Source organism: Gymnogyps californianus, chromosome 16 (assembly GCF_018139145.2).
Source record: "Gymnogyps californianus isolate 813 chromosome 16, ASM1813914v2, whole genome shotgun sequence".
In the NCBI taxonomy this organism is placed as follows: Eukaryota; Metazoa; Chordata; class Aves; order Accipitriformes; family Cathartidae; genus Gymnogyps; species Gymnogyps californianus.
Genome location: NC_059486.1, coordinates 3,798,962 through 3,826,836, shown reverse-complemented (window position 1 = coordinate 3,826,836; position 27,875 = coordinate 3,798,962). Strand labels below are relative to the sequence as shown.

Here is a 27,875-nt window from a genome sequence, read left to right as displayed (position 1 = left end):
CCTAAACGTTACTTAAATTTTGGTCCCAGGGTACAAGGTTTCTTGTACCACTCTCCCCCTCCACCTATTTCTTAACATCTGATCACAGGGAAAAAACCCCAAAGCCTTTTGTAGGGTTTTTTGGCTCTCCGTGAAGTAATATAAATCCAAACAGTTCTTTATACGCATTTATTAACTACACTGAAATCAAGAATATTTTAGAGAAAAGCATTCATGCATAAAAAGGAGGAATCTAAATACTAGCACTGACTCCACTGTGAAGAGATAGGTACTTAATGTATTACAAGATACTCTGGCATCCCAAATTTGAGCTGATGTTAAATGTGAAAGGTGTTTCCCAAATTCAGCATAACATTAAAATAGTGGAATTCTTTAACTGAATGAAATGTGAAGTTCTAGCGACAATGGGTTTTCAATAAATCATAGAAAAATGGAAATTCTCATTCTTTTGTTTTCTAAATAAAGTATATTAAATTTTTAGTTTTAGAATTGGACAAACTAAAACTGATAACAGCAAACCTTAACCACCCATTCAGATATTCTTAATCATTTAGCATTTGCTATTTACTTCTGCGGAACAAGAATCCAAAAGGTGTTTTAATGTTTCTTTTTCTGAAAGAGGAAGGACCTCAGTTATTCACAAGGGTCACAGCAATTTCTTGCTCTTTTAGGCTTTATTTTCATAGAGTGGCCCAGTAATGTACAAAAAATTACGAACAATCAAGACTTCTGTTGTTAAATCACTTTGTCTCTTTACAAAATTCCAGACAAAGCACATGAGGTAAAAAAGACAATTTCTTTTATTAGCATTCATCCTAGGAAAAAGCCTCTTTTGAAACCTTTCAGTGAGTATGATGTCAAAAAGCCACTGGAAGTTGGTTCACTGATCTGGCTTTTTGAACATCTTGATCTGTCCACTTGAACATCTAATGGCTGGGGGGGAAGAATCTTTTTTATTTTGCACTTGATCAACATCACAGTCCATTTCTCAAGGCAATGAAAAAAATGCTTAATATGAGTCAACAGCCAACTACAATTTAACCCTCAATGAAAGTCTATTTTTGGCGGAAGGTTCACCTTTCTTTAAAATTACTATAACTGGGAGTTAAAACCATTTCTTAAATTTACTTTAAACACTGTTCATGAGGATTAAATCTTTTCATACCTGTACCAAAGCCATTTCTGTCCACTGAGGGTTTGAATTCTTCAAAAGACTGATGTTAGACAGGCAAATAGCAGACAGAAAAGCCAATTTTCTCTTAGAATTTAAGCAAGACCTTGTCCATCTCCTTGAATAACTTGTCTCTTTTTCCACCCAGTGGCAAGAAATCTTCATTTCTACAGTTGATGTCTATACTCTTGATCTCCACATGCTTCATCCTCGCCACAACACATTTTGAGCATCCTTCTAGGATTAAAAAATGTACTGCTTCCCTGAGTGCACAATAAGGCACTGCATTTTTATCATTTCCAGCCTTGTAAATGGCACAGGCCATTACAGAACAGCCTGCTTGAAAAAAACAGGATACAATATTCATGTACTTTGTTAGAGGAGACAGACCTACTTTTTATGGTGATCAACTAAGGAAAGAAAGACTTTCACTTCATTAAAATAAGAAACTAAGGATGAAGTAGCCTTAAAACAAAATACCTTCAGCGTAGTAGTTAAATTTGAGCAAACAGGGCTACAAGCCCGCACTCAGGACTGTCAAAAGCAGGAATTATAGTGCAAAGGTTGATCCAGGGGCACTGGGGAAACCGGCAGCGGGCAAGGAACTCTGACAGAAGGAAGTTGTACAAACCTCGTACATCCTTCCTGGAGATCCAAGATCGGCATGAAAGAGTAGAGGAAGAGTTTGAGATCAAGTTTTGACAACTTCCATGCCGAAGCACTGCCCTAAATCAGTATCAGTTTACGTAACCCATCTCCCCAGTCAACACAACAGTACACTTAAATGTCTTCCTTCCCACTCTGACTGCTCACTGTCCTCATTCTTTTAGTTTTTCACCACTACAACTTGCAGTCCAAGGCTACACTCCTTGATTATCTGCAACAACACAAGATGACTCCTTATGATAACAGTAACTTTCTTAGCACGGTGGAGTGTCCGCAGGGGTGTTACAGAAGAGGGAAACGGTGCAACAGTCCCACAGGTATCCGCTTCCATAAGACTCTTCAAATTCTGATTAGGGTGTGAACTAGAAATGTGTGTCCCATCCCATCACACCCCCCACCACTCTCCCGAGCCCCCGCAATATAAGACCACAGCTGATGGAAAGACAGGCTTTTGGCTGCGAGAGCAGCTATTCTTTCCCCCCTTCTGCCAAGGAACAGGGATGCTGAGCAGATGTTGTTGATTTAGATTAAGATGTGGTGTCAAAGCTATGTAATTAAGCTTACACAATGTGGACCTATACCATGCCTGGCTCCAAGAGAGCTGCTGCACTTCCACCCTTCTACCAATACCTTTAAAAGTTACCCCAAAACAGATAACATCACAGCAGCAGAGAGATCACCTGCTGTTAGCAGGTTCGCAAGATATCTCCCCAAAACTGAACCAAAGTTTCCAGCTATTTCCACAAACACATATATTGATAAAAACGATATAGGTAGGAAATAAATCCTACTATTTACTTAGCACTTTTTATTGTAAGAACTATGATGCTCATTTTAAGGCTCAGTGACAAATCCTGTTTGGTACATCATCACCTTATTAAAAACCTGTCACACATGCAGAGAATGCTAAGTTATATTAAGTATGCTGTTAACTTGACAAAATACAGCCTGCTGCTTTCCACCTGACTAACGCTGCAGCAAAGATAGCACATTTTCAAGGGGTGGGAAACAGACACCCTCTCCTTTCCTCGCCAAAGCTCCAGATCCAGTTGAAACTCTAAACACAGCAAAAATAGATAAGGTGTTCCAGCCACAAAGGCAACACATCAGAAACTCAGCCATAACACTCCACTCCAGATCCACATACACACATCAGTTATTGGGATGTGACTGCCACCAAACTGCAGTAAGTAAAAGAAATGGAAACAGTCATTTAAAATACTCCATTTATCCAGATACGAAAGAAAGGCTAGACTGATGCTGAACAAGAAGGCAGTTCAAAAGCAAAAACAAAAGATGCCTCAAAGTGACAGATATTGATAAAGGCAGAAATTACAACTTTTTGTCCAGTAATCAAAAGGAGCACAAAGTTCTTTTGCACACAAGGCAAAGATCTGACAGCATTGCCAGTGCACTGTGTAGTTCATGCCATCGCAGTCACACATGGTATTGGTGGTTTCAGCCATCAGCAAGAGACTGGGAATAATGAAGGAATGCCAGAGTCAGATCTTTAAACATCTTGGAAGGGACTATATTAATATCATCACTTGAGCATTTTCACTTGTGCTATTGGAGGGCAAGTGTAGAAACCCAGTGTTATCTCCAGTAATTAAAATACCCTTCAAAGGGAAACCTTTGCATGACATTTTAGGGAATGATGGTTTCAGCTATACACCAAAAGCATGCCAATGCTTCTTTCTACTCTGTACCAGGCTTCTTTGGAAGACACAACAGATCCAGTACCTTCTGTCAGCAGGATTCCAGCATGACCTGCTACTCTAAGCGTCAGTACAGAAAGTGAAATTTGCCTTTCGTCTCTCTACATGTGTGAGTGGTTATACTCATAGATATAGTTCATATAGTCTCACTATCTGCGAAGTCCAGTCAATTAATCCTCTGCTTTGTACTCATCCACCTATTTTGGGAAACTACTTCAGCAAATATACATACTCTTTGCTTGTTCATTGGAGGGTTTTTTAATGTGAAGAGAAACAGAAGCTTCTGATTAACCACATGTAACTGCTTAACTACATTAAAATCAACTGGATTTTCAGCAGTTTCTAAGCTGTTCACACTTTCCTAAAAAAAGCCTCAGTGCTCAAGTCTTTAAACAGTTCATCCAATAAAGCTGATGTCGTATACCAGGTATTACAGACGCATCTCTCAGCTGCAGCTGAAAGCTGGCAAGATTAATCTCCTTTTGTCCAACGTCCCGAGCCTTGCAGGAAAACAAAACCAAAAAGAATTAATAACCTCAGGTCTTGACAAGCAAAGCTTCTTCCATTGGTCTGATTCAAAACATAAATGTGATGCTGTTTTCAACATACGAGTCCCATCTATGCACCATGAAACCACGATGAAAAAAGTATGATGCAAAGTCTTCTTAAATAGTCACCCAAAATATAAAGAAAGCATACAGAAGCTTGATGCAAAATCCAGAAATAGTCCAGGGCAGTGCTTGGGTATCACTAAAGATTTAAGGACTACTGGGGATTATGTGGCCAGCCACAAACTGTCTCTTAAGAGGTCATGACAGTGTTCTCTGCTGCTAAGATGAGTGAACAGACTGCCATTCCCCGTCGGCGGTTTGTCTATCAGTTAAAAAAAAAAAGAAAAAAAAAAAAAAGACCAAGGAAGAGCATACAGTCATGCAGCTGATCGTCGACGAATCACAAAAACACCTCGCTGCAGCTGTCCCAGATAGATTCTCATCTTTGTGCTGTCACTGGTTTTCCTCACCCAGATCTGCATGAAAGAAAAAAACAAGAAAGGGGCAGGGAGATATATTGGGGAGAAAAAGGGAAAACCCACAGTAAGCAATACACAGACAAATAAGTCCAGGTATTCTTATTGTCAGATCTGAACATCTCTGTTACTCAGGGTGCACAGATGATTTAACTTAATCCCTTCTCCCTCCCCACGTTAGACATTTGCAACCTGAGTAGAAAACGAAATAAGGTTTCTAACTTTACCACCTTAACTTCCTGCTCAAAACAGTCATCAAGAAAAATTACTCTTTCCAAGCACCATCAGGAAAGCAAGTTTCCTTCTGCTACAGTTCGCAACAGAACTCTGGCATTAAGCTTTACCTAATCAAGAATAAGTCTCTCTAGATCCACAGATCATAAAATTATCTGTCCTGGGATTTGCCCAGACAAGTAACTATTAGTCAAATGAAAAGCTTATTCTGATTTTGTTCAGCGAAGCATTTCTTACAATGTATTAAATAAATTGTATCTGAAGATAAAAGGGCCTCTTTTTTAAACACCTGCATGGAAGAATTCACATAACTTGCAGACATACAGTATGTTTCAAAGGACAAATTGCTGCCATGGAGGCAGTCACTCAGAGAGTGTCTGAAATCACTTTCAAGAAATTTAGATCCAAATACCTGTACTTTAAAAATCAAATCTGAGCAAATCTCCTCTGCATTTTATCATTCTAATGCATTTAAACATATTGAAATAAATGCATGGAAATAAGAGCTATCCAGCTCTTAATACTACAGTATTTTAGGACAAAAGTCCAATATTTCCTACTGCAAAGGATTATAAAGTTAGCGTTGGCATGCGATTTATCAAAAATTTATTTTTTTAGATATCATATTAGCTACAGGCCTGGCACAGTAGACTGATTTAACTATTATTTTAATTATAAATTGACTTTAACAGAAGCCCTCAATATAAAATAAATTTAACATTTGCCTGCATTTGTACTTCAGTTATTTCCCCAGAGAAATTAACATCCACATTCATTGATAATCATCTCTCTACTGCAACACTTCCAAGAATCTGGTATGTTTTACTAACCAAAAGAATGCGAAAATCTACAAACTCTGAGCAACTGCACAGAACAACAAACATGTACAGTTTTACATTCTATCACAATATGATGGAATGGTATATTAGTTTTGCTAAAGTTAACCACTTCGTTAAGTTCCATTTGGAGGAAAATTAAAATTCAGTTTTAAGTGACCACAACAGCGAAATTACCTAACACTAAAATGTGCCACAGTGTTCAGAAAAATAAAAGCATCAAGACATACTCTGAACTTAAAACTGATGTTTTAGACATACAATGTATTTTGCAATCAGAAGATAACATCTATTAATTCTAAAGAACTGAAGGAGATGGTGAATAGAAACAACCAAATCCATCTCTGAATTTCTTTTATTCCTAGACTGTAAAAGGAAAATAAGCTTCCTCCTTTTTTCAACCTCTAACAAACTGAGATTGCTGAATAAACTCATGTGAATAAAAAACTTTCCTGCATGTACTGAGGAGTTTATTGTTGTCAAAAGGCAAAAGATTGAATTGGTTCCACGTGCTTGGCCAATGATTTCCACCAATGCAGTATCTGATTCACAGTTTCCAAGGAAATCACATCAAAAGTAATAGAAATATATTCTGTTTAGATCTAAACACATCACCAAGTTTTAAAGAATTTGGGCCTGGGAAGATATTTTTGGTTTGTTTGTTTTTTAAAGGGGATCGTCATAGCTCAGACTCTGTGTCAGAGAGGCCCACAGCCAATTACAAAATTCAAATCCAGTTTCAGAAAACTGATTTAGACCTTCACATGAACAAAGATGACTCTGATTCTCTGCTAACTGCTTCCTTTCCCCAGCCACAAGGCGGCAACTGTATGCCATATCATCTCTGACGTTTCTTAGTTAAGCCTTTTCCCTTTGAGCAGTAATGGAAATGCTGGTGGGGAGACACTCTGTGCAAATATTTTCAGTAAAGTTCCTTTGAATAACTTGACTTCCTTTAGAAATGCTATCAACTTTTAACTCCAGTCTACAGTTAGAGACCTCAAATCTAGGTATGCCTTCTAGGTTCTAAATTCAAGCAGGAACCAGTAAGATCATAGTTTGGCAACCATACTTTTGAATGTGTGATGTAATCTGAGATGTGCACATTGTACTCCTAAGCGAACACCTTCTCATTTCAGTATTCTGTTAAGTATTTACCTCCCTTGGCTTTATATTGTTGCAATGAACCATCACAGGGCAAACAAGTGCCATGCCTCCTCCCCAGCCTCTCTCAAAAAACCCCCACAAAACCAAAACTAATCCTATTGTCTCACTTTAAAGTGGAATTCATGCAATAATAATTAACAGATTGCATTTCCCTCAGGTTTCAGGTAAGACGCTCTCAAAAGATTGAGTTTTAATGTTGTAAGTTAACAGTGATAACTTTAATCAAATTAGCAGTACTATATTTTTAACACATCCGTTAGCATGCTACTACTACTTTATCTAAATAACCAACCATTGAGCATAACAACTGTTATTGCAAGGGGAACAGTTGTGATACAAAGCATATCCCATATGCAACTCATTTCGTTGAAAATAAAATATTTTCCCTTAGCTGTCAAAACAAATTAAAGTTACTTTATTGGCTGATTGAAGAGAAGTGCATTCAAGTCTATCACTTCTTTCTTTGAAGTGTCTGGAATCTGCAAGCAAAGAATAAACTGCTCCCTTTGCCCAACTGTTGCACTGCTCAAGCACTAAGCTTATTTTGCACCAAGATTCACATCAATCTTAGGAACGCACTTCTCTTCACCTGCTTCTCTAAGCCTTAATCATTAGCCACAAGGAAACTGTCTCAGACAAATGACTCACCTGCCCTATCTCCCAAGTAGGTGATGAATGCTGCCAGCTTACTTCACAACACACATACTCAGGTTAGCAGGAAGAATTTTCTCCCCTTATAACAACTAAATTTGGCGACAAAATTTTTCCTCATCCTCTTCTGGATTCCCAGTGGGATTTTTTTTTTTTTTTTTTAAACTTTGCACTAATAACAACAGTATGTATGTTCTTGAAATAATGGAAACGGAACTTATGAATGCAGTGCCAATGAGATGCAACATGTCAGTTCTCCCCATTTTTCCTGCCTGCCAAACTACTACTTGCAAAATGTAGGATCATTCTTTAGAAACAGAGCAAGTCTCTTCCCATCTCAAGAAGAGATCTCTCAACTCAGTTTTATCTTGGATTCAGCTTCTTTAGACACCAGACTACTACATCTTTTCTGAAAGTAACATTGATTTTCTCTTAGTCCTTACTAGACAGCCATCTACCTGCCTACGCTGACCCACGGCTTTCCCCACCCCCATGAAAAACAAAGCAGCCCACTACCTCGTTGGCGCCCACAGAACTGATCACACAGCTGATCTTGGTGTTCTCTTTAGACTCCAGGTAAATAGCCTGGCTCTTGTGGTACCTGCAAAAATAAAAAAGAAAAAAAAAAAAAAAGGAAACACATGAAACCATTAGCTGTCCAAAGACTGAGAAAAGAAACAGTAATAAGATTGATAAAGCTAGGTTTCTACAAGCATTTGGACAGAGTAAATATGAAGTCTGTCCTTCTTTCCATGCGACTTCCCCCATCTTCACAACATAGCGGGTGGTCTGATTCTACACACACACACTTTACATTTAAATGATACTTTGAAATGCATGAAGCTCTCAATTCACATTCAATTCTGTATGCAGATTACTGAAAACAGATTTCACATCTGAAGGGGAGGGGGGGAAGAGCACCAAGCCACAAGATATAAGAACACAGATGGACAATAAGCCCATGTTTCAAGAGTCAATCACACTAGCCTTTCACATTTCAGACACAGGACAGATTTTAGAAGGCAACTCCATATTATGCCTGATACAATACAACAGAGCAAATCACCGATACTCAAAAGTTATTCACATTCCCCAATACAAAATTACTAGTGCACCACCACCATGTGAATTGTACTCAGTCAGTGCAGTCTGTGTCTGCAGGCCTCAAATTTCTAATACTGTCTTATTTTGTGAAAATACGCAAAATGGTAAGTGATGGGTAACTGACTCGGTAAGAAGCTGTATTTATCTGCCATAAGGAGGCCGTGTCTAAGCATATCCATTTTTCCCCCCTTTTAGATCATATTTTAGTCATGCTATTTATTTTTCTTAGTGCATTTTGTACAAAACAAAGTAAAAACTTCAAAATTCCTAACTCTGAATTGCTTGATTTCACAGTCTTGCCTTCTTTGCAGACCACGTTTCTGGTAAGTGCTGCAAAGTGTGCCAGACAAAACTCCCCAGTTTGTGTTTATTCTGCTTAGGAGAGTTCCATAGGCAGAACTAATTATACTGAAACAGATTATTTGTAAGTAAATCATCTTAATCAAGAAAGCACCAAAATGCTTTATAGTTATAAAAGCATAACTATATTTCCACCTTTACCCTAATCATGATGTGCTTGATATTTAACTGGGCAATCTAAGTTGCAGAATCACTGCACAGAGATTCCCTCAGTAACTATTCAGTATGCAACTCCCTGCAGTCTGATTGGCTGACAGCCATTTGTCAAAATGCATACATTTGCATAATCTTTACAGTTATTTGTAGCAATAACCATACCGTAAATATGGAAGTCTTCCAATAGTTTATTCCACAGTCTCCTCCTACTGGCTCATGTACCCAGAATTTTCCCACTGCTTGCCAGTAACAAGAATGACAGTGTCAGCTTTCAGCCTTCCAAACATCCTAATTACCAATGGGCTAGGCGAGGTAATAAAAAACCCCCAAATCCTGCAACCTTTAGACACTTGTGCCCAACCATTATCCTTTCTCCCTCATTTTAACAGAAAGGATGCCAGTGGGTTCCAGGGCAATGCAATAGCAGCAATGATCTGAGCCAGAAATCTCAGCTTACTGAGCCCAGATGATCATTAATTGACAGAAGGGAACAGTATAAGCTACTACAAACCAGACCTTACTAAGATAAGACATAAAAATCTCAGTCCAGCAGTGTCCTAGCACGCCATGCTGTGACTGCTTAAGCAAGGAGAATTGATGATCTTGATACAATCAGTGCACAAGCTTCCGTGTGCAGAAGATACCACTGCAAATGACAACTCTCAAGTGATATCTGTGCAGGCACAGATAATGAAATAATTTTTCCCCTCAAAGCTGTTTCTTCGAATTTTTGATCAGTGAATTCCAAAGCTAATGACACACATGAAGCTGGCTTCAGCTCCTGGATTTCACATCACAAGTTACTGTCCATCAGTAAACCTATGTTAACCGTGCACAGAAAAGGCAAGGTAACAAGTTAGTTCAGCACTTTTTCATTGAAGAGTTGTCTCAGCTGCCTCATGCTCCATGCACAGAGAGACAGGTCAGCTGAAGGCACAGTAGCCTGCTACATCTCAGTTACACGTTCATGTCTCAGCCTTTTGCCGAGTTTATATACCCACAGGGGAACAGAGGGGTAGAACTAAGGAAAATACTTCAGATGAAAAATGCAATGGAATTTAAGTTGGCTTTCAAGAGAAGGAAAGTGCCAAACAACTCTTGCTTTTGCAGTAGGTAAAATACACCACAATACTGACAAGCGAGGCAAGCAGCAATAATTCCACTTTCTGCTACAAAATATTTTGCTGAAAGGCCAAGATTTTCAACTGCATCTCCATCAGAAGATTGAAAGAAATCACTCTGCATTCTTGTATGCAGACAAAGCTAAAAGCAAAAAGATGGTTGTTTTACAGTGAACTGTATTTTAGGATCTGACGGGGCGGGGGGGGCATGGAGCAAATTGACTGGGGATAAAAAACTGAAGTCTAATTCCACATCCATCTGAAACTCCCTATACAAAGTCTCCACTTTGGGGACATGTTTGAAATGTCTCTGCAAGACCTTAGGGAGTCCATTACTAGCCTTAAACATTCACTATTTTGAGATAATGGTCCTTCATGGCTGCTGTCAGGAAACAGAGAAAGTCGTCACTCCTGAGCTGTCACTTTTATTATTTCTGGTGCATGCCAGCAGCTACAGCCTTAATACACCTTAGAAAAAATTACCCTCCCACTATCAAGAGTTACTTCATTATTTTAAAATACCAGCTACTTCACACAAGTACTATTACTATCAATCAAAAAAATCTAAGCAGGATTAATTACAGCCAGAAAATGTAAAATACTTATCTTAAAACAGCATAACAACAAGAAAAGGCAACAGCTGGAATTCCTGACAGTGAGATCCCCATGACAATCGAATTCAGGAAGATGAAAATATCTGTTAGTGTTTTATGTCCCAACTAGATACCCTTCAGAGAGAGCTGGTGCTTTTGAGAGACTCATCTGGGCTCACTGAAGCTCTCCCAGGTTTAAATTTGGTGGGAGCTTGGGAGCTTTACTGACAGATTACCCCAGATTCCAGCTTTCCCTTTTTTTTTTTTTTTTGAACTTATGCAACACTTTTCAGTACTTCACATGCTTAAAAATTCTGAAGAACAGTTTATTCATCCAAATATATCCCAGAGGATAGTTACTTTACACAAAAAAAAATTACGAAAGCAAAAAAAGAACTTCATGAATTTGTGAAATAAGTAGCCTGTTCAGTTCATGTCTGCTTCACGGAAGTTTAAGCTCCAGGCAGCAGCTTTTATCAGAGCTGTACACACTGAACCCTCGATGAAACTTCACTGTCAGAAGACTAGCAGAAGGAAAAACTGACCAACTGTACAAGATGGCTGTTGTGTAGAAAACAAGATTCACACCTATCATTTTCCGTGATAAAATTACAACCTCGTCACTTGTTATTTTGAGCCACCAGAACACTAAAGTAGGCTACAAATAAGCATACGACTTGCAAATTGCTTTCTGCTCACGGAGTGCTAGATTGCCCCCTTGATTATCCAGTTTTGCATGTCTCATGGATTAAGTTTAAGACCCACTAAGATTTCTCTGCAGAATTTAATATTTTCCTTGCATTTTGTGAGGCTTGCACAGTTATATGCCCATAAAACTTAACAGAGCTAAATCCAATCAGCAATTCTGAAGTTGCTTCTCCCATGTGGGTTTGATCTTTAAAGGTTATTTGGATTTATTAGAAACATTTTTCATGCTGCTCATCTGGTGCACAACATTTCTTCCGCCACCTTGTGGAACGACGGGCTGGTGTTCTACAAAACTGAACACCAGGACTGTGAATACTGCCGACACCGCTGTACCTGCAATCACAGAGTACCTGTATCCTAGCTGACCAGCTTCACACCTACATCACGCTGCGTCTGCTGGTGGCTCTCTTACTTAACATTAGGTTTGACAAAAACGTTTCCCAAGCATCACAGTGTGCACCACTGACTCCATGGAAAAGATTTAAGTCTGCTTTTATCCGAGCCAGTAGTTACTCCTGAAAGTCTATGAGGTCTAAACACTCCATTATCACTTCTGATTTACCAAAGTCGCAATGATTAGCCCTTGGAGGAAGTGGCTAACCTCTGCCCAAAAATGTTTTGTCCTCAAATTCTTTTATCAAAGCAATTTCTCTCTGCAATCTTTGTCTCTTCACTACACAACACTCAGACTGATTAAAACAGAAATTTACCAGGACTTACCATCTCTTATCATAGTAGAGTTTTCCGTCTTCTATCCGGGCTTCAAACCGCTGCGCTGGAGACTCTGCTGGTGTAGCTGGGAGGTGTTCGGGCGAGGAGGGAGAGGCTGAGAACAGGAGAGAGACTGTGTTTAAAGACCAGCATGTGTCCTCCACACAGTAGTACACCTGACTGCAGAACTGCAATTAATAAGGTCATATTAAGCAGAAATAATAAGCACAGAAAGCTACTAACTCAAATTTCCATCAGAAAAATATTCTCTATTGGGATGAATAATTCAACCTCTGCCTTCAATATACAAATGATAATATTGACTGAAATGTAACATTTATCTGAAAAAATGTTGATAGGTAGGTGATATTCAGCATGTCCTTGATTTTGTTTTCATTCTAATCTATAGTAAAGTAGTTAAATAGTGTCAGAAGTACTTAGGCAAGTTAGTACCACTCTGTCTTGAAATAAAGCGTACAGACCATCTAGAGAGCTAAAGGCATAAAACAGTAAGTTCTCAACCCCTCTATCTACCTGACAAGCAGGCAAGCTGCCCAGATGCATCTGAATATAATGGAAAATACCTCTTTACACAGATTGTCCCATGCCCAAATGTTTCATCCACCAAAAATGCATATGCCTCCCTTCCCATCCCTGACAAACTTCAGAACAGATGAAGAGACTTCACACAGCACCCATTCGCCACAGTAGCTACCCAAAGAACAGCAATTACACAGTCAAAACAATTATACAGTCAAATTATGCAGTCAGCAATTATACAGTCAAACAGTCTACAATATAATTCTCTGTTCAAAACAGCATGACTGTGAACAAGTTCCAATGCAACTGTTAACTCACCTGGTCTCTTGGGTGATTTAAGCTACATGGAAAGAGAGCAAAGAAGCGTTAGAGATCTGACACGAGCCACAGAAGTCTGCAGTAATAATTTCAGATAGTCTTACTTTCCACAGTCTAAATGCTTCTTTTTTTAAATGTACTGTTAAGTGGCATAACACCTAACCAGAACAGCATGCTATAAACAGCGAAACAAAAGGTTTACAAACTGAGCTTCAGAGCATTCAGATAATCCACTAAAACAAGTCAAAACCAAACCCATCTAACGCACTATTTTTGAACATGATCCAACATTTCTCAGGGTACACGAAATACAGGAGATAAATCATTAGACACACCTCAACAGCTGGCACAAAAACCATGCTCCACTACCATTCTCAAATGCTTTAATGAGCAGCCTCTATTACAAGAAATTAGATAAGCCTTAAAGCGTCTAGCAAGAAAGCAATAGGTTAATCAAATCTAGAAAAACTATAAACATACACACTGCACCCTATCCAGTTTGCTCAAGTATTGTCACAGTGGGGAGAAAAAAAAAAAACCAAAACCAAAACCCCTAAAAAACCCATCCCACACTAAGGCCTAAAACAAAGGCAGCCTGTGATCTCACAGAAAAACATGTTAACATCTGTTCAGCCATGCGGAGGAAGAAACTCCTTAAGATAGCTCATCACTTGGTTCAGACAAAAGGTAACATTTTTATATGACAGTCATTTTAATTAGGTTCATTAAACCTATTAAAAGGGAGGAGATACCATCTTGCTAAATCTTTTATTGCATTACTTCAGAAAGCCTACTGGGATGAAATAGTCCCACATCTCAAAAAGGAACATAGAACAGAGAGCTCTGTTCTCTTCAGGGGAAAGTATTAGCTTTCTCTTTAAAACAAAGAAATCAAGCAATAATCCCTACCTTATTCAGCGTTCTCAGGTCCTCCATTATTTGCTCATCAGTCAACAAATAATTTAGCTGAGGTATCCAGAATTAAGGTTCCCATAAGCTCTTGACAAGCAAGGCTAAAAATTAAAGGTCAATGACATTTCACTTGACTAAACGTAAGCCAAAAGGTTTCTGTAAAGTTGCATAAGATTTTAATAAGTGTCATACTTGAGCTTTTTTTGTCATATGAATTAATACAAGTCCATCTCCACGGAGCCTCATATTTAGCAGCAAATAGAGTGCAAAATCATTTTAACTTATTCAGACATAATCATCAATGAAAAACCTTTAGTGCATTGACATTTACTTCATAGAGGCATCAAGCACTAGCGTTTTCAGTGTTCTCTACAGAAATGCAAGATGAAAAACAATCTGGGAGCTGAAACACAACAGCCTCGCTTCAGATTTTGTACAATGAAGCCAAATCCCACTCAAATCTAGGTAAAGAAACTCATCATTTTGCAACTCAGTGAGCAGGAATAGAGATAGAGAGAAGGGGGGAAAGTGCTACCAAAAAAAACCCTCAAAAAAGAACCAGAAAATAAAGCCAGAGGCACAAAACACATCCTTGTGTGGATGAGGACAAATAAGAGCCTACCATTCACCTGAAAACAAAACCAAAATCTCAGAACACAGAAGTTAGCGTATTATAGCCTTATTAGAGCTCTGCGGCCATTTTGTGTAGTTTCACAATCGCACCTTCCTACTTCCCTTTTTTACTGCTCCTCTGTCACTTCCATACAAGAAAAACTTAAGTACACAGAAGGAAAACAATACCCAGACAAAGCAGCGGACTCTCTCTCCAGCTTTAAGCTACAGTGTTTCTTCAAAACAGCTGTTAAGTCAAAAGTATTCAAAGTATTAAACCAAAGTTAAAAATTGCTAGGCTGCATTTTAAGGATTTTCGTTCTGAAGGACTTTAATCCTCTCCTCAGTGAGGAAGGGCAGATAGAGTTTCATACTGTGGCTGTCATATCATGCTCAATTAGTAGGTCATGTTCACTATGAAACTCATTTATTTTGGATGAGATAGGGGCACTAATAAATAGATTTTTTTTTTTTCCCCTGAAAGAGTGAACAGAATCTCCAACCAGAGAGAGGTTAATTAAAACTGGAGATGCTTGTGACCATCCCGCATGAACTCTAGAAGTTCACGGTTTGATACTGCCTTCAGAAAATGTGAATCACCCAGAAGTCATAAGATAAGTTTTTTTAATCTGATTTAAGCCATGCAAGTTTGGAATCTAATAATAAGCCTCTGCAAAGCAAATATCATTGCCTTCCTTTCCAGGTGAATTTAATATACAAATAGAAAAAGTGCCTATCATCACAGAGGAGCTAAAAACATATTTCCAGAAGCCAAGGAACGTTTTAATTATAAGAAACATGCAACAAGGCAGAAGACAAGGATTACATATACACGTTTTTCTCTCTCTCGTGATATATAAAAACAAGATGGATTTTCATCTTTTTTTATTCAAAGAAAAAATGTAGCACTCCTTGCTTTTGCTATGCATCTCTCTGGATTAGAGATCTGAAGCCTTTATCAGAAATGGAAAAACTAGTTTGATATGACAAATATGATCTTTCTGACAAATGTTTTGTCACATCTTGAAATGAGAAAAGCTTTGGCTCACGTAAAAAGCCATTTACTATCTATGGAATCAATTACCTCAGCATTTATATATAATGTTCTTTTAAAGTTTTTCCTTTGTGAAAAAAATTGCCTGAAGAAGTCAAACTATTCTCACTGAAGGCAAAAAAAAAAAAAAAATCAAAAAAGTTCTCATGACACTGTGAAGTTTAAGTTAGGATATCGAGGGATCTCCAAAGACCGGTTGTGTTATATTAGTTTATCACACAGTATACATGACAAATTGTGCTTCAGTATTTGCTAGATTAAAATCTGATCCTAGCACCTCATTTCATTTTCCTTCCTGTACAAAACAACATAGATGCAGGTAGCATGCTGGCTTCAAACACCATAGCCCTCCAATGACTCTGTAAAAGGATATCAGGGGCAGGTTTCCTCCTCTTGTCTGGGATAGGAACTGGATCATTTGGTCGTCGCCTCAGTTTCCTTGTCATAATAGGCTTCACTTCCATTGAATCTGTAGAGTAATGAAGTTGGAGAGCTGATAAGACCAGAGGGAAAGGAGTAAGAAGCATCAGCTTTCTACACAAGTCACAAGGAAGATAATCTTTCCTCTTTCATACAGAAAATTGGATTTTTTTTGTGATAGCTTCCAGCATCCAAGCTGGAACTGCTGACAGTGAATACAAGTTCTCTCTCATACTAGGTCACTGTTCAGTAACAGCGTTGCAATGCCATCGTTACAGCTTTCGTTGGCTAGAAGTGGCACAGTTGGTTTGAGGGCATTTTACAGCTGATTCAGGTACAGACAACAAGCACAATGATGCTACAAGGATTCAGGTCAAATTCTTTAATGCTAATGCTATCTGCTTTTGAACAGATCATTTAAAAGGCAAAGTTCATGGAGTTCCTGGCTAACAAAACTTGGATAGTTGATAGCATGTAAAACATCAGCTACAAATCAATTGCTTTCTTTTTCTTGTCTTCAAGCTGGAAAAATAGCTTTGTCAAAGGAATACAGATAATTACTGCATTCAAGACATACAAGTCTGCTGGAGTAATTTTAAACACAAACAGTATTTAAATTCAGATTATCTAAAAATGTTTCAAATTATGATTAAGAAAATGAACCTAATTAATAACATGCAGAGCAGCAGTTGACAGGAAATAAAATGTAGCATATGCACAGGGGAAAAAAAAAATCTGTTTAAAATTGAAACACAAGTCTCATCACCAAGTAATTATCTGAAATTACAGACACGGTCCAAATGTCTACAGGTAGTCTTAACTGAACTACTTTACTCAAACTCTCACAAATCATTCCTTAATTTATGAAGATATCTTGAATTGGCAACCAAGAGACCACATTTTAAATGCTAAACACATCATCTCACCTCTCCTTCTTTGTGCTGAGAAGGATTCGCTCATCTTTAAGTACACCTGAATCACATCCTAGGTAGCACTTAAGTCTATGAAGCCTCTTTGGCTCCCTCTAGATGCTAAAACCTTGAGCAGCTATGCATGTTCAAAACACACCAAATTACTTTTCTCCTTATCTCAAGGGTGAACAAGGATGACCATGCTACACATCAAGGGAACAAATATTATGATAAAAGCTCTAAAATAATATGAAGTGCCACCCACCGAGTGTATGCCAAAGGAAACCTTATCTCTAGGATTCAAAGCTGAATTTGAAAACCACCAAACATTAATTGCCCTGCAGACACTAAAAACGTAACTTGCGGTGTTGAATGTAAGCCATTCTTCCCATTTGTTAAGACCGATTTACAAGAGCCTCGGAAGAGGGTTTTGAAGCACTTACTCAAGGTGATATGCAGCCAAGACGAGAAGGCTTTTTCTCCTTTTTAAAAATTAGTTTCAAATCAGTTGTCACAGAGCTGTTATCTATATTGCTTAAAATGTGAATAAGGCAGAGAGATCAATTTTCTTCTCTCTTTATCTTAGCATCTTGTATCTTAAAATTGTGACAAGTCAGCACCAAACAAGTTTTCGGAAAAAAAAGAGTCTGAGTCTTACATTTACTCTTAAACATTTGAAGAACTTTAAAGATTCTCGAGAGATTCATGAAAACTTTATAAAGGAAGTTTGGAAGAGCTGCTAAAGCACGAAACAGATTTAACCTGAAAGAGAGTCTTGCATGAAGCTTAATAGTTACGAATCACACTATACAATGCTCCAGAACAGGAGGCAACTATTGCAACCTAATGAAACTGCAATGCTCCCAACACTCACAGACGAGCCTATTCATCAGGGTGCTAACTTGCATCCTTGTATACGCTGAACTTCCATAGGTTTTAAAAACCCTCGAGTCCACATTAGTTTCAGTATTCTTATTTCTTAGCCTCCAGCACGTGTTCATAACAAAATCCATCACTTCTAAAGAAATCATATTGCACTTCTGCTAGTCTGGAAGGAAGGAGTTAAGGGAGGGCTAACACACAGAAAACGGATCTCTTCTCCACAGTTACTTACACGCCTTTTCCTAGAGTTGTATTTGACAAAACAGCTCATCTCCTCAGGACACACAACAATGGGGGGACGTATTTCCCTGAAGAGGATTAATCTGGTCCCCAAATCAGCCTACTAAATATTTCTTTTCACCCCTCCTCAGTCTCCCTTTAACTCTGCAAATCCAAATCCTGATGTTAACAGCTGTCCCACTGATAGAGAAATTGGATTCCTTCAGACTCCTAGAACATTGGTATGCAGACTTCCAAAGGTAAGATCTAGTCGGATCCTGATCCACTAATGAAAACCTGCTTACAAGATTGGTACTGTATCCCAACTTAGTAGGGAACAGGCACAGGATAACAATAGGAAAGTTAAGGCTAAGGGACAGTTTGTAAGATCAGACTAGACTTCATAATCAAAAAAAAAAAAAAAAAAAAAAAAAAGAGATCAGGGAAACAGCGTAGCTCAAGCTGTTTTCCAGACCAGATTAGCCCTAACAGTTTGTACAAAGCCAAGAGCACTCTTGAATGTCTCAACAGGTTTTAATTCTCGCTTCTGAACACTAATAAAATTACTAGCTTACATAACTTCTGTAGATACTATGCAAGAAAGATATAAAAGGTCTAACTCATGGACAGGCATCAGCAACATAGCCAGTATTATCTGTCCATAAAGTGATGGAGTTGCTCTTAAAAAGAGAATCAAATCAGACTTTTGGTTCAGTATCACAGCAACAGAATTTGTGAAGGATGCTAATTACCCCCCTACTTAGCTCCACTGTGTCAATTACTGCAAAGAGCATTGCCAAGGCACCAAGGGTACCAACTGGTCTCATGAAAGAAATCTGTCCATTTAATGTCCATTTTCCAGAGTCTGGACACAAATGTCGCTCACAAATCTATTTTTCTGGCTATAAGTAGCATATTTCAACCTTTATTGTCTGCCTTTCTTCAACTTCTACATCACGTATTACTGGAGAAAAAAAGGACACAGTTTACACCCTGGCACCGCCAGTTAGGTCAATATTGTGGCATATCTCAATAGTTTTATTGCCAGATCACAGGAACTAAAGAAGCCCCTTTCCCTGCATATAAGAAAGCCTATCCACTCTGCTGCTTCACTGGCACTACTTTGATTCACCTGTTAGTAATTCAGGTCACTGAATTTTATTATGAACTGCTTTCTCCATTAAAAGATCGCCAATTTGTGTTCTACATCTCTTGACATTTGGAAAGCTTTCTTCACACTACCTGTCTGTATAAACCAGCATTGCTACCTTTATATCTTTTTTTCTAAGCAGTAGCAGAGTGGATAAGACAAATGACAGATGCCTATCTTGTTTTTACCTCCTGTTAATTCCATGGTTAGCTTTTCATTCTCAATCATCTTCTTTTTCTCTTCCAACTCTGCAATCAAATTTTCCTTAAGCTCAATTTTCTTATCTTCAAACTCCTTTGCTGCTGCCTTCTTTTCCTTGACGTAATTTTTTTCCACCTGATCTGTCTAACGCAAACCAAAAGAACAAAAAGGTTAACTAAGGAACCAATGACTCAAGTTAACGATATCACAACAGCTTCTTTCAGCTGCTGTATTGATTAGCTTTTCAGTTCAAAACTGTAGCCAGTTCTAAAGATTATCAATATTCATGATCAACAGAAAACAATCTAAAAATGACTAAGCAGTACTATATTGACAAAAGAATTAATTATTTTAAAAAAACATTTTAATGTTGCATAACATAACAAGTCTCTAGCAGAGAGCTCTTCAGATTTATAAACAGCACTATCATTTATCACCTTAAACAACCTGTTTAAACAAGCCAAATGCACAGCCAGCATACAACAGCCCAAGAGCAAATATTTCTTCTAATTCTATTTTAATGACAAAGTCCAGAAGTTACTTGAAGTAATACCAACAGTAGGCTGTACTACATCAAGTGTAACAATGCTAGCTAGAGGAAGAAAATTTCTTTAAGCCTTCTGGGAAAACAAGCACAAGTGCTAGTTGATAAAACAGGAGGTTTATACCTCTTCCATCTAGTTAATATATATTTTGATAAATTAAGAGTACTTACTTCCAGCTGGAGGAACAGTTCTGAAAGACAAGAAAGACTTAATTTATTATCTTCAAAGATGCACAAAATTACTTCCCTAACATTTTAAGTCATTGACTATTGCAGCCAAGAGAGGCAGTGAACCAAATAGTGTACGTACTCATCCAACCTCTATGCTCACTTCGCAGTTTTACACTGAAAATAAAGTAACTATGAAAAAATTCCACAAAAATACATTGTTAATTGAAGTTTTTTACAGATTGTCAAGCAAATTTGCAAAGCTTACACACCTGTATTCCATACTATTCAGTTTAGCTACTATTCCCAGCAGTGCTAAGCATGTAGTCCATCTTTCTTCCAGTTTAATTACAATCAATTAATACTAGATACAAACTTCCCAGACAGAAGCTTGAAACATGTAGCTGAATGTATGGCTGGCAAAAATTCACAGTTTAAGCCAACTTCATGAACTTCAGCAACGACTGGTTCAGAAATAATTCTGCAGCCGTTAGAAGATTCATCTACTCAGCTCACATGCGTCTGATTTCAGGCTGGTTATGCCTGAGAAAACAAGCAAGGAAATTGTTATCTATCACTGAAGGTTAAGTTCTAACACACGGCAACGATTATTTCAAGTCAGACCTATGGATGAGGTGAATGGATTTCTGGGTGTGAAATAGCCCTGCTACTGATGTTTGTGCAATTCCTAACAACTTGAAATTAAGCAGGATGGGACCCTTCTTGTGTTTCCTGGAGGACATAAGGCCCAAAACAAAGTTTTTACTCAAGATAGTGGCAAGAAAAGCAAACTAAGGCACCTGATCAGTCCTCAAGTCACCATATTTCACCAGTGTAGTAAGCTTTGGCAATACCCAAAATTGTAAAAACTTCTGTAAAGATCACAGGCTTCAAATAAGTTTCGGAGAAGACTGTAGTAGCAACACTGTACTACCGTGCCTTTTTTTTTTTTAAATAATTCTAAAAACCAACAAAATAGATACCAAAGATTATAATGGCCCAATAAAGATCAAACCTTCTGTTTGCAAAGTGCTCTACCAATTGAGCATGGAAGCAATATTATGGAGGTAATCAAATACAGGTAAATCTAAACTGTTGCTTTAATATCTGTGGATTCTCAAAAAAAACCCAAACCAAAACCTCAACCTGGGAAGGATAAACATAAAAGACCATTCTTCCTGTAGTACTACGCAATGGGATTTTTTTATCATAAAATTGAAAGTTATCACCATCTGCCCTCCTGTGGAAGAAATATGTTGCTGCAGCACTGGTCTTTGCCAGCCAGAAATATAAGTTTGTAGTTAGTCTTAGTTTTATCAAAACAACCCAATATTACTAGAATGCAGCTTTAGTGCACATGAAATTAATCTCAGAAGACAGATTCCTGTTAACAAAAAGTAGTTCAACTCACTTAAATTCCTCAAGCAAATCCTTTACCATCCCAAGCACTTTTAGAAAGACACAATTTATACTATTCAAAGGTTGGAGTACGTTAGCCATCATACAATTGCCACTGCCTCTCTGTCGTATTTCCCAGAGTAATGGCCCAGGCATTACAGGATTCATCCAGCTTTTCTAAAGGAAGAACAGCTAAATTTCCTATTTCCACATAACAGCTTCTATAAAAGGCCCTGCTTCAGTATCCAAGATAAGAATCTACTGGAAAGAGAACAAACAAGAAAGAGGGAGGGCAAGCAAATGGATATGATTTCCAAGCCATTTCTCTGCAGTAACACAATAAAGGCTACCCGGAAGGGCTGAGAGCTAGGCACTTTAAAAATTAACTTAGGCCTTCACTCCTGAAACAGAGCAGAACACAAAGTACAGGCAGCCCAATCAATGTCACAGCTATACAGAACAACAGTTTCAGCAGGAAACCCTCTGCATTCATTGTTCCAGGGCACAAAACAGATCTTCGGGAAAGCCTGTAGTCCTAACTTTCCATTCCTGCAAACTGAAAGAAACAGTGCACCTGAAGGTCTCAGACAAGTTGCACAAAAGAACAAGCCAAAGGGGGAGACTGTAGGTTAGGCACTGTGCCAGAGAAAAAAGAAATAATTTTTTTACTTGCACTGTTTCACACAAATGAAGACTAAAACTGTTTATTGGTGTTTAGTAAACAGTCAGCAAACGATGTTGATGGGAAAAAAAAAATAATCAAGATAGATCCTGTCATGCTTCACGCACTCTCAAAAAAACCTACGCTATACCCTTGGAAGCAGAAGAACCCTTTGCTCCAGCAAGTTCCTTTTCTTTAAAGGACAGAATTACCATTATTTTTCTTCAAGTGTTATAAAAACCATAAATTTAAGTTGTATGCAGCATCTTAGAAAGAAATTCAGCTTACCTGCATTTCGTATCCTTTCTTTGTACTGCTGGTCCAACTTTTTCATTCTTTTCTGATATTCCTGAAGAGTACCTAGTTGAAACAAATTGTGGATTCTCACCGGAATTTTTTTTTTCCCAAGTATTAAATTTTCTCAAGGAGCCATACACCACTTGAAACACAAATACTAGTATCTGAAATCAGAAAACTACAGTTCTAGTTTGCTTATTTTGATAAGCACATTCCCTGTTTTTTCAGAAAAGCAGACTACTCCTTTTTAAGAAATGCTTTAGTACACAGAGGCTTAACTACAAGCATTTAGAGGGAAAAAGGATGGAAAGTGGCTGACATTTTTCACTCAGCAGCATGACTGAGAGCCAACATTCAGTGACGGATGCTGCTTACATCTTTCAAAACCCTCATCCCTCTATGACCTTTGAAAAGTCCTGAAAATTGTTTAGGAGAAAAAAGCTACCCTCTTCAAAGCTTACCTTCCTGCAATTGTTGTAATTGCCTCTTAAGAGATGCCAGTTTGTCCTGATACATCCTGCAAAGATAGAGAGCATGCAACTTTACTTTGAAAAACAAGCATACGTAGTTTATTTCACCATCTGTTTAGGTTACAACATGTTTGCACAGAATTAAAAACTTTTCAGAAGAACTTCAGGAAACAAACAAACGACAACTAAAAGAATATTATTCAAATGAAAGGTTATCATTCTGTCTAAAAACCCTGCCACCCCACTGGTTTTACAATGCACCCAAACCAATTATTTTAGGAACAGTTCAGGGTAAAAAAAGGTTTGTTTTTTTTTTTTTAAATGTTGAAATCTAAAATGACATTTAGATCTACAGACACCAGAAACTTTACAACAGAATCATTCTGCCACTTTGTCAAGTCTTAATATTTGTGTATTAGTTCCCTACTTATAAAACAGAAGGCATTTCCTCACATAGATCTTGACATTATAAAAAACACCCAAAGTCTATTCCTGGTGCTGTTGCAAACCTGCGTTTCCTTTACTGCATATCTGTGGTTTAACACAGGCCAAGTCTTCCTGATCTGTATAAAAACATGTCTCTGCCAGTAAGCAAGAACACAAAATACTGTAAATACACCTAAACATCAAGGGAAACTTTCAAGTCTCCAAAAAGCCTGTCTTCTTGGACAGGACTAGCATTCTATTGTTTAAGGGATTTTAATAGGCACCTTGCTTTTTGCTTGGCTTTATAAAGTAGATCCTTTATTTTATTTAAAGGATCTGTCTGCAGCAGGATTCATTTGCAGCAAAACTCAGCTGCTCCCAGAAACTCACACCTATTTCTTTGTCCAAAACAGTAGCATCACTTAGTTTCTTGAATACATATAGAACAGAGAAAGTAACTGAGGACAGAAGAAATACAAGTATATGGACTCATTAGCTATTACATTGGGCTAGGCAATTAAAAACCCCAATCCTGGCCCAAAACATTGCAAAGTTTTATGCAAAAAAAAAAACAAAACAACCAAACCCAAATAAACAGAACATTACCTTACTTTTGATTCGAATGGGTTACTTACTGTTCTTTCATTTCTACAAAGTCCTCTTCCTCATGCTTTGCCAGGTCAGTTTCACTGGCATCCTCAGTGTCTAAATGAGGTAAAGAATGACTTGTTAAAACTAAAGAAGTATTTAAGAAAACCCAAAGTAGTAAATTATTTAAAAACAAAGAAACAAATGAACAAAAATATCCCCAAACCTCAGGCAATTTAACCTCAAATACACAACCAGATAGGCCTCTGGAGAGATGAATTCAGAAGTGAAATTAATCATCTCATCTCTTTCCTGCAACTGCAAGTTAACCTATGTAAATCCTCTGGTAGTTTTGCAATGAAGCTTACATCAAGTCTAAACAACTTCAACTTAAGATAGTCTGGTAATTTCTTCCCAGTTTAAGACAACGGGTTCTACATTAACGCTCACTCATACAAAGATGAGACAGAACCAGCCTAAAGACTCTGAAAAACGTTTCACAGACTTCTTCCTACAGTTTCGCCCATGACATAATATATATGGAAGACTGACTGAAACAGCTGTAACTGATTCTGCATCTTGACCTGAACAAAAATACTATGACTAGATGCTGTTAGGGTTGACCACAAAGGTCTCGCTAAAGATAACAAAGTTACATGCTGTGATCTGAACTTGACTTCTCAGCTCCAAGTCACACAGAAGTACTTCAACATTTATACATAACAAGGACCAGCACTACCATAAAGATAGCCCCAATTTTATGAATAGATAATACAAACTATAAACAAATTAAACCTGTATGGGACTGCTAGTTTTCTGCTATGCCTTTTCAGGCTTCTATTTGTAAGACATGGGTAGCCAAGAATTAATTACCTTTCCTCCCCAAGGAGAGGTCAGTGTCCCCAGGCTGGAGTTGTGGTAGGCAGGGTACAGCTGTAACGCCTAAACTACAGCTGCATTCCCTACATATGGACAGGGGGCACCAGTCCCTTAAACCAAACCTTTCTCGGATTTTTCTTAAACTATGAACAAATGGTTTAAGCTTACATTTATTAAGCTAATATTCAACACACCAAAGATAAAACAAAAAGTTTCAACTGCAAGAAAAATAGTTAGATGTCTAGGTCACCATAAAGGACTTCCATACTCCGTTTGCTTGTGTGCAGCCATGGAGAGCCCCCCACGGACCAGTATGCTGTCATCCTTTGTAAGGATCTACAGGTTTGGCTCTGGCACCTCATTCATGAACGCACCAGACGTGGTGGAGGACTCTGGCTGACAGAGCAACAGGCATTGTCAAAGGGTCATTCTTCATCTCCCTTATTTGTTATTTTATGCATCCTACACCCCAGGATACTCTAGGTTTTACTTCCATTTCCTCTTCTCCACTACTTTCCTAGTTCTTCTACAAAACCCCTCTTTCCTCGAACATCCTCTTGCACTCGCATACTTCATTCCACACTTTCTTCTACCTTAACTGCCTCCTTCCCCCTTCACACCGCAGAAATATAACCAAGCTTCATACACCGGATTTCTCTGCTACTTTTACTCTGTTGTCCCATACACTCAGTCCCACCTCCTCAGTGCTCTCCCCTCTCTCACCGCCTCTTCTTCACCTGAGAAACCACTTATTCCACCTCTCCATTGGCTTTGCTTTTCTACTCTTCCACAGGGAACCCCAGCATTCTAACAGGCCCTTGTTTTCTTCGCGTTTTCTTGCGGCTCCAGACCACTTCTCCGCCAAACCCGACCCAAGCCTTTCTTCCCCAAACACTCTCCTCCACCTCCTCAGTGCCCCTGTCCGGAGCAGTCCCCTTCTTCAACCCGCCACCCCGGTGAGAGCCTCCCCACCGCCCCCCATGAGCCCCAGGCGCCCCCGCTTCTCCGCCCTGCCCCAGTCCCCACTCTCCTGCACCCTCCCAAGGCACCAAAGCCTCCCCGGCCCCGCTCCGGCCCAGCCCGCCAGGCTACCAACCCTCATCGGAGTCGCGGGCCCGAGCGCTCCGCTCGCCGTCCTCCTCCTCGGCGCTCTCCAGCTCCTCCTCCTCGTAGTACTCGGGGCCGGGGGGCATGGCGGTGGCGGGCGCCCCAGGCGGAGCGGGGGCCGGCGGCGTGGCAGACACCAACCCGGCCGCGCTCATAGCGACGGGACGCAGCCGCCGCGGGCCCGCGCCTCCACCCGGCGCTCGGCAACGGCGCCAGGGCCCGCGCCGCCACTTCCGCTTCCGGGCGGCCGCCCCACTGCCTGAGCGCCGCCGCCCGGCGAACGCGACGGGCACCTAAAGGGGGTCCTGGGGAGCGGAGACTGGCGGTGCGACCCGGGTTCGAGTCCCGGCTCCACCTGCAACTTAGGCCAAGGCTTAAACCGCGCTCGCTGCGGGCTTTCTCTGCCAGGCTTTACTCTTCAAGGGCTTTGCCTGGGCCTCCAGAGACCCGTATTCTCCCTTTTTCCCACCAGGATGACCCTGTCTGCCATGAAACGCCTTTATCGCAGGTCATAGGCGCACAGCGGTGCTGCTGCACACCAGGGGAGGAGCAGGACCTCACGCTGGTGGGAATGGACCTGTCATGACACTTAGGCTACTCTTTCCAATTTTTTTTTTTTTAATACAGAAATTACTTCCTTGTTCCTCCATACCACGGTTCTGTGATCTCACGTTCACCCAGGTGATGTAGCTGCTCCATGCCAGTAAACAGCAGCTTTCATAGAACAAGCGTCCAGATCCATTGCGAATGCCTCACATCCGCCGGGTACGGGTTATTCTCCTGACCAGACACTGCTACAACATTAAGGACCAAGATACAGATCCTGCAGTGAGAGTCACATGCAGGAATGACAGGGTCCCACTCCATATGAAAATGCCTCCCATTGATATTTCAGGCTAAGTATCTCATTTAGCCCTTTTCTGCAACTCTAAGTCACCTGGGAAGAACTAATTAGTCTCGTTGCCTCCAGCAGAGCCATACTAAACGCTTACCTTAACAGTTGTGAGGTGCATTCCTCAAATGCACAACTTATTGACTCACTGAGATACTATAAACATCTCAACAAGGGAAAGGAAATAGAATAGGTTTTATCTAAAGGAGGATTGAACTCAAAAACACGGCAGCGCTTTTTCAGACTCGCTGAACCGGGCGTTCAGCAGCCGAGAGGAGCATCAGGTCACACTCCTCATTCTGAAAAGAATTGTAATAATGCAGCGTATGCGCTTTGCTTTCCTGTAGTTCACCCCAAAGATGTTTGCCCTGACTGACAATTTTTAACTCGGAACACCCATGCAAAGTATGCCCGATACCTTTTTACATAAGTAAATATTACCTTTTACAGGAGATGAGGCTGAGACACAGCTAAAAGTCAACACTATCGAGAGTAGTTCCCAGAGCTCAGCGTCCCATTTGAGGGCATTTGACTTGGCGCACGGGAGATACGACGCCAGAGCTGCTTGCTACCTCTCCGTCGCCACGCGATGCCAGGTGCCAGGGTTATCAGCATCCTGGAAAGCAATCCCTTTGCCTTTCTCCTTGCTCAGGGCTGCGGTGGCTGGCAGGGCTGCCCGCGGGCACAGGGCGAACAGGAAAGGGTGTGGTGGCGGCTGCCACATCGCATGACCTGACTGGGTGCCGGCGCTGGGTTTGTCCTCTCCCTGCAGACTTGCACCTGGCTTGAATTGTTCAAATAACTTTCCCAATGTCATACAGTCATAGAGTTAAAAATAGAGATGGGACTGGCTAAAGCCCTTTCTCTGAACTAACCAGAGCCCCCTTAGAGCTTTATAAACACTATTTTCCCTCTTTCTTCCCCATTTCCTGTCTGCATCTCTTCCATCTGTCCACATATTTAGCCCACCAGCTCCCCTGCAAGCCTGATTCATCCTGCTGTG

The 27,875-nt window shown here is 39.6% G+C and overlaps 1 protein-coding gene across 3 annotated transcripts; it reads right to left on the bottom strand.

Moving 5' to 3' along the window:
• Positions 1 to 2,256: 2,256 nt before the first annotated feature.
• On the bottom strand, positions 2,257 to 27,875 carry SUDS3 (SDS3 homolog, SIN3A corepressor complex component). 3 transcript variants are annotated; one of them, XM_050906791.1, is made up of 13 exons: positions 25,970 to 26,135; positions 24,042 to 24,111; positions 22,972 to 23,027; positions 22,502 to 22,573; positions 20,158 to 20,177; positions 19,430 to 19,586; positions 16,033 to 16,128; positions 13,991 to 14,052; positions 13,082 to 13,103; positions 12,233 to 12,338; positions 7,987 to 8,071; positions 4,482 to 4,582; positions 2,257 to 4,055 (listed from the first exon to the last, which is right to left on the bottom strand). In XM_050906791.1, the coding sequence occupies exons 1-12, from the start codon at positions 26,133 to 26,135 to the stop codon at positions 4,484 to 4,486; spliced, it is 1,011 nt and encodes a 336-aa protein (XP_050762748.1). In that variant the 3' UTR covers positions 2,257 to 4,055; positions 4,482 to 4,483. The 3 variants fall into 3 exon arrangements, with proteins under 3 accessions (XP_050762748.1, XP_050762749.1, XP_050762747.1); XM_050906792.1 differs by lacking the exons at positions 2,257 to 4,055; positions 25,970 to 26,135 and adding an exon at positions 27,314 to 27,875 and having other exon boundaries at positions 4,465 to 4,582; XM_050906790.1 differs by lacking the exon at positions 2,257 to 4,055 and having other exon boundaries at positions 4,465 to 4,582.

Coding starts and splice junctions, on each gene's coding strand:
- SUDS3 (XM_050906791.1), bottom strand. CDS start 26,135: ATGAGCGCGGCCGGGTTGGTGTCTGCCACGCCGCCGGCCCCCGCTCCG. Junction 19,587..20,157: donor AACTGTTCCTCCAGCTGGAA/GTAAGTACTCTT, acceptor GGTTTGCGTTAG/ACAGATCAGGTGGAAAAAAA. Junction 12,339..13,081: donor TAAATCACCCAAGAGACCAG/GTGAGTTAACAG, acceptor TCCTGTTCTCAG/CCTCTCCCTCCTCGCCCGAA.